The 12,134-nt window shown below is 42.6% G+C and overlaps 1 protein-coding gene across 1 annotated transcript in view; it reads right to left on the bottom strand.

Annotated features, from left to right (window-relative positions):
• The window catches only part of CDS2 (CDP-diacylglycerol synthase 2), a 65,343-nt gene that overhangs the window by 19,448 nt on the left and 33,761 nt on the right, over positions 1-12,134 (bottom strand). Inside the window, exons 3-7 of the mRNA XM_066593058.1 lie at positions 10,495-10,591; positions 10,312-10,409; positions 8,008-8,147; positions 7,644-7,702; positions 4,452-4,534 (exon numbers count right to left, since the gene is read on the bottom strand). Coding sequence (XP_066449155.1) covers positions 4,452-4,534; positions 7,644-7,702; positions 8,008-8,147; positions 10,312-10,409; positions 10,495-10,591 — 477 coding nt within the window. The remainder of the gene's footprint in view (positions 1-4,451; positions 4,535-7,643; positions 7,703-8,007; positions 8,148-10,311; positions 10,410-10,494; positions 10,592-12,134) is intronic.

The raw sequence follows: 12,134 nt of genomic DNA on the forward strand, positions 1-12,134 counted from the left end.
CCAACCAAAACAGTCGCTGTATGTGCCTTGTAATCCGAAATCATATATCATATATAAAAACATCCAAAACCAAAAAAAAATATTACCACCAATAAAACGGGAAAAAAGTCAGTGAAAAAGATATTTTAAAAATAGCCCTATAGAGTCATTCCATGTCAAGTGGTCTGAAACAAGAAAAAAGTCCCCACTTTCACATCTCAGATTTTGCTCACAATTTATATATTACACGCCCATGGTATCAAAAGAAATTTCCCAAAGTTTTAGACCTAAAACTTTGGGAAATTTCTTTTAATGCCATGGGCGTGTAATATACAAATTTTGAACAAAATCTGAGATATGAAGGTGGGGAGCATTAGACCACTTGACATGGAATGACTCTATAGGTCATGGAAAAAAAATGCAGCAAAAATAATTTTGGTAGCTAAAAAGGAAAAAAAAATAAATAGGGCAATAAAACCACCACATGGGTAAAATCCCTAAAAAGTGTCTGGTCCTTAGGGTGCATTCAGACCACCGTATATCAGCTCGGTTTTCATGCCGAGCCGATATACGGTGTCCTCGTCTGCAGGAGGGGGGGGGGGGTGGAAGAGCCAGGAGCCGGAACTGAGCTCCCGCCCCCTCTCTGCCTCCTCTCCGCCCCTCTGCACTATTTGCAATGAAAGGAGGCGGGACGGGGTGGGGCTAAGTTCCAAGAATTAGCCCCGCCCGCCCCGCCTCTCCTCATTGAAAATAGTGCAGAGGGGCGGAGAGGAGGCAGAGAGGGGGCGGGAGCTCAGAGCACTGCTCCTGGCTCTCCTGCAGAGAGAGACGACGTATATCGGCTGGGCGTGAAAACCCAGCCGATATACGATCGTCTGAATCCAGCCTTAAAGGGGTTGTCCCGCGGCAGCAAGTGGGTCTATACACTTCTGTATGGCCATAATAATGCACTTTGTAATGTACATTGTGCATTAATTATGAGCCATACAGAAGTTATAAAAAGTTTTTCACTTACCTGCTCCGTTGCTAGCGTCCTCGTTTCCATGGAGCCGTCTAATTTTCGCCGTCTAATGGCCAAATTAGACGCGCTTGCGCAGTCCGGGTCTTCTTCTCTTCTCAATGGGGCTCCGTGTAGCTCCGCCCCGTCACGTGCCGATTCCAGCCAATCAGGAGGCTGGAATCGGCAATGGACCGCACAGAAGCCCTGCGGTCCACGGAGGAAGAAGATCCCGGCGGCCATCTTCAACCGGTAAGTATAGAAGTCACCGGAGCGCGGGGATTCAGGTAAGCGCTGTGCTGTTTTTTTTTTAAGTCCCTGCATCGGGGTTGTCTCGCGCCGAACGGGGGGGGGGGGGGTTTGAAAAAAAAAACCCCGTTTCGGCGCGGGACAACCCCTTTAAGGTGCAAAACAGCCTGGTCCTTAAGGGGTTTAAGAAGCTACATTAAAAGAAATGCAATTAAAAGATAAGAAGGTGGAGCGTGCCATAAACTGGTTATCAAAGTAATAGGTACACATAAAATATGTGTGACATTTACACAAGAATAACCAATACTCCATGACAATTAACTGAATAGTGGTGTATAAGGGGCTTTTTTAAAAGAATTTTGATGTACACCCTTATTTCTATTCTTATGTTTTTGTATTTCCTCTTCCCTTCTCCTTTACCCACATCCCCTTTTTTGTATCCCCCTTTACGTATTCTATTTTCCAACTTTTATTACTGAAGAGGCTTATCACCTCAAAACAGGTTTTGTTGCAGATCTATTATTATAAAAGAGAAGTCAGGCTTCTTTTCTTCGCCGTTGTGTTTCTCCTTCACGGGAAGGTTGCGCCATGTGCCAGTTTTTCCTGATTAAGACCTTTTTCACAGGGGCTACAAAATCTCGCTACAAAAACGCATGTATGTGAAGCCCATGGTTTCCAATGGGTTCTTACACATGAGAGATGCTTTGTAGCCTGAAAGAACCCATTGGAAACCACGAGCTTCACATTGTAGTGATGATTTTGTAGCCCGTGTGAAAGAGGCCAAAATCTCCAATTAAAAAAAAAAAACCACAACCCTCCGTATATAAGGGGCGAGACTTCCCGCAGGAGTTGGATCCAACCTTGGTGGGGTTTGTGATCGCGGCATTCACAGCAACCTTCCCCACAAGCAGCATACGTGGTTACGGAGAGAGGTGCCGTATTAGAGACATATGCAGCCTTTGTGAGAGGCGACTATCTCTCCACAGCATATTCTGGGACAATTATTTTTGTCTTTATGAATCGGAAATAAAAACAACCACAATCTGAAACCACCACAATGTGCTCCAGATTTTGTAAAGAGGCACCCATAACTACAGTATAGGCCTATTTCAGTCTATGGGCACGACACTACACATCCATGGTAATGCCATGTATACGGGTCCTTATGGGATACATCATCAGTTCATTATTGTGATGTGTGAAATTTTACATAGGACTGCCGGTCCACTTACTGTATTATTTTAGTGAGCTACTGAAGGGGACAGAGCCGTCGCAGAGAGTTAAATGACAGAATGCCAGAGTTAAATATAAAACACAAAGATCAAGGCAAATAGTTGGGTCGCATCCAGATAATATAGAACTTTATTTCAGCGGTGCCAAACATTCCCTTTAGAGCTGTCCAATGTCATTACACAGAAAGGGCAATAAAAATGAAAGCCCAGCTCAAGTAAGCTTACAATCTAAGCAGAATTAAAAGGCAAAAGTGTTACAAAATTTGGTTCAGATTTTTGGCTCAATTACCATATTTGGCAGAAATATTCCATAAGGAGCCTGAATTGCTTTAGCTTAGATAATTTTGTCCTTTTGCCCCTGAATGACTATTTGTATATTGTAGAACTGCTGCTCAAATAAATGAGGGAATTAAGGTGATTTTAGACACAACGAGAATTGCTCAAAAATCGCTCAAAGGAGTCTTCTGAGCGATTTTTGATCTGTCTAAATGCAGGGACATCGTGCAGTTTTCGTGCACGAGTCGCTGATCGCTAAATTCTAACAGAATTGAACAATCAGCTGTTATCAGTGGAGCAGGCTGTTATCAGCCTGCTGCACTGATAAGATTCTCTCTGACTGTGTCCTGCTGTGAATTCATAGCAGGGACACTAGCAGTCAGAGCAGAGAACACTACAGCTGTTTGCATATGCAAAAGCAGCTGTAATGTCCTATTAGCGGCTGTGTCCCACTCAGCTTGCATATTCTATAGTAGCTAATTAGCTACTATAAAGTATGCAAAGATGATCGCTCAAAACTGTCACTCAAACTATCGTTTGAGCGACTATCTCTCAGTGTACATTGGGCTTTACTCTCACTATTTGGCTCCAAGTAGTGCATTTTTTGCAGCAGTCTTCAGTTTTGGTTAATACACAGGGGTACTGAGCAGGGAGCAACCACATGTCAGGAGATAGACAAAAGCAATAGAAATATATGCAAGGAACAACTTACCCCAAGAGGTTAATGTTGCCATAGACAGGGACTGAAAAAAATGCACCAACAATTGCAAAATCTCCCCGTGTACAAAAATTTGCACTAGATTTTGGCACAGTGGTACTGAGCATGATCACTGGATATTTACTGATGGTCTGAAGGACAACTTTATTGTTGTGTAGTGTGGAGAGAAAACGCTGTACTGAGAAATGCAGGAGCGGCTTATGAGGTAAGAGGAATAAGATCGCTGCAGCCCCAGATGGCAGGAGAACTCCGACTGATAAGACAACAGAAGCGTTGAAAGGAGTGCTCCTAACAAGCCTTTCCCCAAACCATGCTGTGGAATCGCTGGGGTTGGTGGAAGCTAGGACCTCCACACATTGACTTGTAAGTGAGGCCAGCCTCAGTTGAGACCTTAGGTGTGCACACCATCAGGGTTAGAAATAGTTAGCAAGCAAGCCTACTGCAGGGAGACACACAGAATACACTGGGAAACCAGACTGTTGATAAATATCCATTGCTCGAACCCCCCATTCAGAGACAGCCATTTTTACAAGGGGGGGGGGGGGAATAAAACAGACTTTACTCACAGTGCCCCTTGGGTAGTGTGTGAGCCTTAGATAAAAGACATTGTGTGTGTATCCATATCTGCACTTCTGTGGGACTGTACTGATAACACTAATGTGTTAATCATATTACTTAGAAGTTATTATTGCATTATAGCCAATAGCACATTCTGTCCAGAGGATCAAAGGGGAAGTTTAATTAGTTATTGGTTATTCTATTGTTCACTTTTATCTTCATGTTCTTAAGTATTGTACTCTGAGGAATGTAACCAGCACACATTTAAATATTCTTAACTGGCCTAGGAAATGACACTGCAGTTACCCAATGTAATTGCTCTTTAGATAGTTGCACCATTTTCTTATCAGGGGAACAAACATGTGAGGCTCGCAGTTTAGCAAGAGAGATGGCAGATTTCTACATTCTTGTGATCAACTAGGTCAGCGGAATGAGGACTCACCAGATCATGCCTTCAAACAGGTTGTGAATTATTAAGTGAGACTGTGTGACAACGATCAGAAGGGTGACATGAGTCCAGCCGAACTAGTGGGGGGGGGGAAAAAGAAACAAAAACAGATTTACAGGGCAAACACCAATAAATGTTAAACTGGACGTTCTCAGCAATAAAATCGATGCATATCACTAGATCACCACCACCTAATTTTCAGGATACCATTGCTGGGACAAGCATGATCCTCTGACAAATAGCTGCAAGGCTAGTAAGGCCGCCTGCCACGGGCGATGATCCGCCGGCGATAAATCACCGGCGGATCACGCTGTGTGAAGCTTTCTATAGCGTTGCTACAAAAAGCGTCCACGAGCGGAGAATCATAGTCATTTGCAAATTGACAAAAACAAAAAAGTTATTTGCAAATGATCTGCATCAATCATACACAAAAATCATCGGCATCGGAGTCAGCCACTAGGCACTTCTTTTTTGTTAGGGTGTCATTTGTGTTGCTGTACATATCTATTCTTTTTTTTATTATGGGAAATGGAGTAAAACAATTCTACAACTTATTGTAGGAGTTATGGGGATTTATCATTTCTCTTTATTTTTAAACTAATGAACTGACATGAATCGTCTACATCGTTATATAGTACGTTAGGCCAAAAAAAGACATCCATCCATCCATCTAGTTCAGCCTATTACCACCACCCCCCTCCGCCCCTCACACACACCCCAATGTTGATCCAGAGGAAGGCAAAAAAAAGCCAAATGAGGTAGAAGCCAATTTTCCTCTTTTAATGGAAGAAATTCCTCCCCCATTCCAATAATCCCTGATCACCGACCTTTGTGAAGTAACCAGTGATCATAACATGTAATATTGTAACACTCAAGAAAGGCGTCCAGGCCCCTCTTGAACTCTTATTGAATTTGCCATCACCACGTCCTCAGGCAGAGAGTTCCATAGTCTCACTGCTCTTACAATAAAGAATCCCCTTCTATGTCGGTGTAGAAACCTTCGTTCCTCTAGATGTAGAGGGCGCCACCTTGTTACAGTCACAGTCCGTGGTATATACAGATCATAGGAGAGATCTCTGTATTGTCCCCGATGTATTTATACATAATTATTAGGTCGCCCCTCAGCCATCTTTTCTAAACTAAATAACCCCAATTTTGATAACTTCTTTGGGTATTGTAGTCCATCTATTCCATTTTTTACTTTAGTTCCTTTGTACCCTCTCAAGCTCTAATATGTCCTTATTGAGTACCGGTGCCCAAAACTGTACACAATATTTCATGTGTGGTCTGACCAGTGACTTGTAAAATCAAACAATGTTCTTGGCATATGCCCCTATATATCTCTTTTGATGCACCCTATTGATGCTGCTGCCGATTTTCCTTGGCAGCAGCTGCCTGACACTGATTGCTCTAGTTAAACTTAGTTACCTAAAATCCTTTTCCATGTCAGTATTACCCAGTGTTTTCATATTTAGTGTGTAATAGTGATCTGTAAGGTTATGCACATGGGCAGGGACAGTACACGTATCAGTGTTAAACCTCATTTCCAACTTTTCTGCCCAAACGACCAACTTATCCAGATCCATTTGCAACTGCATTTTATCCTCTGATACTTACTTTGCATAATTTTGTATCAGCTACAAATATTGATATTTTACTGCACAATCCTTCTACCAGGTAATTAATAAATACATTACAAAGAATAGGGCCCAGTACTGCCCCCTGTGGTACCCCACTAGTAATGGTGATCCAATCAGAGTGTGTACCATTAATAACCACCATCTGCTTTCTATCACTGAGCCAGTTACTTACCCACTTACAGACATTCTTAGTCAGACCAAGCATTCTTATTTTATATACAAACCTTTTAGGTGGCACAGTATCAAATGCTTTGGAAAAATCCAGATACACAATACCCAATGACTCTCCCCGGTTCAGTCTACTACTTATCTCCTTGTAGAGCAGATTGGTTTGACAGAAGCGATCCCTCGTAAACCCATGCCTACATAGCGTTATACAGCCATTTTCCTTGCGGTACTCCAGAATAGCATCTCTTAGAACCCCTTCAAACATTTCACCCATAATAGAAGACTTGCGGCCTAATGTTTCATTACTTAATTCCCTTAGAACCCGGGGGTGTATGCCATTAGGACCTGGCGTTTTGTCCATTTTAATCATTTTAAGGATGCTCTGCACTTCTCCCTGGATTAAACTGGTGACATTTAGCGGAGAGTTTACTTTATCACTCTGGATTTCATCTGACATTTCCTTTTCCTCTGTGAATTCACTGGAGAAAAAGCTATTTAATAGATTTGCTTCCTCCTCATGACCCTCTACGACTTTTCCTACTTTATTAAAAGACCAACACTTTCAGTATTAATCTTTTTACTATTTATATAATTGAAGAACAGTTTAGGGTTAGTTTCACTCTCTTTGGCAACGAGTCTGTCTCCATCTTTGCTGCTTTTATCTGCTTTTGACAAAACCTTTTTTCTTACAGCTATTAAGTGCTTCTTTTTTTAGTAGTTTAAACACTTTTTTTTGTTTTTTATTGCCCCCTTTATATCTTTATTGAGCCACATCGGTATTCTCCCGTTTGGTATGAACTGCTTGCAGTGAATATTTAAGAGGTTTTTAACCATTTCCCATTTATTGTCCGTACTCTTATGTTTGAGCCAATTTGCCCCAATCAATAAGGTTAAGGTCATCTCTAAGCCGATCGAACTTTGCCTTCCTAACGTTAAGTATTTTTGCAGCTCCCTGATAAAACTCCCTATTGAAAGACAAGTTGAAATGTACTAGATTACGGTCACCCAGGTACATCTTCCTATTTGTTTGCTCCTCTGCAGATCATATTCAGTATTGATTGCATTGTACAAGTTGTTAAACAGGAAAGAACAGAGGTTTCTCTAATCTCCACCATTCGTTGTGTTTGACAGTCACATTTCCGCTTCTAATCTCAAATTACTGCCGATCACGATGTGGAAAGAGTTTACAGCAATTCCTTATTCTCCGAGGGGCCTATATAAATAGCATCGGCTATAAAAATATACTCCGATCATCTCCAGCTCGGGTGGTAGTGCGTATGACATACAATCACCTATCGGGGCAGCTTTCCCATTTGTACTTAGAGCTTAATTTAGATAATTCAGTACAGTACAAAACTGTGAAATATTGATTAGTTACCATGTAAAACTGCAGACGGTAATGCTTCTTCACCAGGCTCAGCACAAACATACAGAAACCTAAAGGTAGCAGGAAAACAGTTACTTTCACAGATTTATGAACAATCGGCAGCTCTTCATAGGGTGCATGCAGGAAAGTTAAGGTCACATACATGTAATTTTGGCAAATTTGTCATCATGCATCTTATCAAAAGCAGCAAACTATGTAGAGAAAAAAAAAACTAGAGTATCGTATTTAGAACATAAAAAAATATTGGAAAAACATTACATACAATATAAAACACAAAAATGTATATATGTGTAACTAATATGTTCTATAGGAAAAAGAAACAGGTGTAAGCAAGGAAACAACACAACCTTCTTACCCATAAGATATAGAGCAAAGGAAATGAAGCGATGATATTTGCTGAGAATTCTTAGTGGCTCCTCTCTCTGGACCAGTGTGAAGAAGTAGTCAGTGACCGTCTCTCCGTAGAAGAAGTAGTTGACGCACAACAAGAAGTACCTGAGGGTAATTAAGAAACAAAGAAAATCAAATAAACAAGTTAAAAATTAAAAAGGGGGAATTCCCATTTCTGCTTTTCATTGCAGAGATGGAAAACTGCTGCTATAGCTACAAGCCAACCATCCCGTAGCGGCAAAAATAGCCGAGCACTTAAGCGCAGCGTTGTTTGCGTTACCGTAGGTGCCATGAAGAGCCGAGATGGCAGCATCCCTTTAAAATATATATTATATAGTGTTTTTTATATTATTGTTGCTACTGCATTTTGAGCCATGGAGTGCATTTCAAACTACAGATGCAGCAAATTTTAGCTCGCTTGCGATAGCATTGTGTAGTGGCCCAGAGTTAATGGAGCCCCCTCCAGAATGTTCTATGTTTGTCTCGTGCACTGTCTTGTTAGTGGCATGCATCAGGTTTGCGTGTATTGGATGGCTGCAGGCATGAAAGGGTTAATGTCCGGGTCATGTCTGGAAAATGTATCGTTTTGTCTGGTGTGGTATAAAAGTATGATCGTGTGATGTGTGGTAGGCTGTCCCGGTCGGGCGGTCCTGCACAGTCTGTCGGTCGGCTGTAGCTGCTGTTGTTGTCTGGGCCAGAGGGAAAGAGAGAGAGAGTCGGTCGGCCTGAGTGAGAGAACAGGAGGATTAGAAAATGGAAGACTTCGAGAGGTGGTCCCTTGTTCCCGCCTGGGCCAAGCCTTGTAGAGAAACTCCCCATAGTCTTCATCTTTAAAAAGAAGCCAATGTACCCGGACTGAAAGAAACGAGTGGAAACCGCATGAGTCCGGAGGGGGAGAGAGGAACCGCTAGCAAGCGAGAGAAATATGAGTGACTGGCAGGAGAGAGAGAGTTGTTGGGAGAGACAGAAGTGACAGATAACTGAGACTGTGGTTGAGTAATGCCCTGAGAGTCCCCCCTGATCCAGCACGGTTCTCACAGAGTGTTTACTAGTTAAGACTGTTGTATTGCTGTTTGCCTAAAAGAGACTTAAGTAAACAAGCAGAGCCAAACGTTCCTGGTTTCCGTTCAGAAAAGTGTACTTTGTGCGTGGACTACTGTATTTCCCAGAGTTGACATGGGAGGGATCTACCGCAGAGGATGGAACGTTGGCGTCACGAGTGACAAGTTACACTACAGGTAACTATTTTCGTGATCTCCCCCAGCAGTAACGTAGTCAGGTCCCAAGCTACCCTTAGGGAGGAGACAGTAAAACCCCATGACAAGATTATCTCTCTACCATGCTGTCTCCGCGGCTGAGGGCCTGCTCATCGGTCGCTGCAATTGCACAGAAAGTGATCTGCTCAACACATTAAAACGCTATTGTTCTCTTATTTTAAAGAGATTCTGTCATCCGAAAACGCACTTTAATAATCTGGCACCGTATAGGCAAATGAGCCACTCCAATGCTGTCCCTAGCAGCTGATGGATTTCATCGATGCTTGAAGTAACAACGATTGCGTTGTGTTGCTCTCTGGAACACCCAGATGCAGAAATGCACACTAAAGCTAAGGTTTCTGCACATTGACTTCAGTGACGCATTGCACATGTGTGACGGAACCCAGCATTGCAGAGTATTGCACCCAGTGCCAATTGTTTTAACAGCTATTTCAGTAAAAAAAAAAAGTCTTCTTTTTACACTATTACCCCTTGAAACAGTTTGCACTACACCTCCGGGGGCGAGTGCAAGGCCTGTGGCCCGCCAAGAATGACGTGTTGCAAGGATGGGTTTCGGTGCATGCACAATGCATCACGGAAGTTGAGGCGCAGACACCTCAGCGTCCGTACACATGTCCGCCTTCAGGTGGGTCAGAGAGCCGCACGGTGCAAGCACAGGATTCCACTGCTCTTGCATGAGAGGGGAGTGAATAAAGGTTGGACTGTGTAACTCGGGGCTCACGCGACCCACCTCCATGACTCCGAGCAAGCAGATTTGCATATATACTGCCAGATTGTAAAAGTATGTTTTACCACAATAAATCTTCTACCTATTACAAACACATGCTACGTCTGTGTACCATATGGCACATAGCACTACGCTGGCAACTAAAAAAAAAAAAAAGGAAAAAAAACCCAAAACAATATTTGTGGTGGCAGAATCTAACACAACAAAACCCAGTAATGGACTAAAATGAAGGTCTTCAGGTCCTTCACCAAAACCATTTGCCTACCAGCTAAGTGTTCGAAACCAAGGTAGATCGTAGGAATGGTAGACATTGTAGCCAATCATGATAATCTCCTGGAAACACTTGATCTGCACACACATCACCTGTAGAAAAAAAACAAAACACAATACAAGGGTTGTAATTCAGTTTATTCTCCCACATTACCAGAAACCCCAATGTGGCACTTACAATCATCATGAGCACTATAGGTCCCAAATAGATGATGATGAAGAAGAAGAAAATCATGGCTAGTGTGAGGATGCCTCTGACCCACCAGTTCTTCCATCTAGTCGGAGAGGAAATACAAAAGACACTACAGTCAGCCAAGTCAACAACTGGGCAACCAAACATTTGCTGATCCATTTGTTCCCCATCAACTGTGACGTAATGTGTGACGAAGGCTCTGAACAGAGAGATGGTCATGGCCGAAACGGTCAAGGCTTTGGGCCAGATGGAAGCCATAAGGCTACTGTAAAGAGAGAGCCTAACAATTGCATCATTAATTCCTCAACTTATACTTTATAGAATGGGTGCGACATATAATACAAAACGTTCTGAAATACAGGAGACCGCAATAACGCTATAAGGTTCTCAGTAATATAACACTTTGGAACATGTGATATTAGGAACTGATTCACACATGTATTGATTTTTTTTTACATTTTTATAAACAAAAGGGGTAACTTGGATGAAAGAGTACTAGAGGGGCTGGACGCCTTCCTTGAACGATACAATATTATAGGTTCGAATCACTAACATCATAAGGGGCGGTGATCCAGGGATTATTCCGATTGCCAGAATGGAGTCGGGAAGGAATTTTTTTCCATAAATGGGAAAAATTGCTTCTACCTAGCTGTTTGTTTTTTTTTCTTTTGCCTTCCTCTGCATCAACATGGGGGGGGGGGGGTGAACTGGATGCACATATATCTTTTTTTTTCCCCCCTTTTGCCTTTTTCAATGACTCCTAGATGCATTTTACATATTTCTAGTGTATAGTCTAAAGAGGGAGCTCCTAGCTCAGCTGCTCATATTATATGACAGTGTGCCGAGCTGGAAGGGAACCTGTTACCACCTACTGTACAAGCACCATAAACTAAGGAATGGGCAGCCGGGTAAGTATAAAGAAAGAACATCCCCGGGGACCACGCAGAATCTGCCCTCTCAGCACCATAGGTTTATAGGGCTTATAAATGCACTATGAGGTGCTATTTTCTATACTACATATATTTCTATAGACTGTTGATCCGAGTTCGGCCGGGCTCAGAGAACCGTAATTCACTGCGTGCCGCCCGTGGAAGACACACAGGAAGTACACAATGCTATTAGCATAATTGCTGCATGCTGCCAATTGCCATGCACTATCTTGGGGTGTATGCATGCATAATGCGTGCCAAGATAGTGCATGCTGCGATTTTTGTGTGAGCAGCAATTCAGCCACCTATGGAAGACTTGCTTGTGGAATACGCTCTACCAACACTCTTATGTGAGTCAGCCCTTAGGTTTAAGCAGTACTTTACCTACACCTCCCCCATGCTGAGACACACGAGCAGTGAGTATGTAAACACTTAGCACTGCAGAAGTACTATACATTTATGACATCGTAGTTTAGTACACTTGCCTTTTCATTTCCACTACTTGTAGGACCCCCACAGGCAAACACTGATGAGGATTATGAAGCTAGATAAACTGTAGCAGCCTCCCCCCCTCCTGTCTTGGGTCTATTTAAAGCAGCATTTCCTGACCTAGAGGCCTTATCCTGTGAGGAAAGAACCTAATTTACTTATTGTTACAGTCAGAGGAAAAGCCCATCTCAACTACTGCCTGGTTAA

This window comes from Eleutherodactylus coqui, chromosome 2 (assembly GCF_035609145.1).
Source record: "Eleutherodactylus coqui strain aEleCoq1 chromosome 2, aEleCoq1.hap1, whole genome shotgun sequence".
Classification (NCBI taxonomy): Eukaryota; Metazoa; Chordata; class Amphibia; order Anura; family Eleutherodactylidae; genus Eleutherodactylus; species Eleutherodactylus coqui.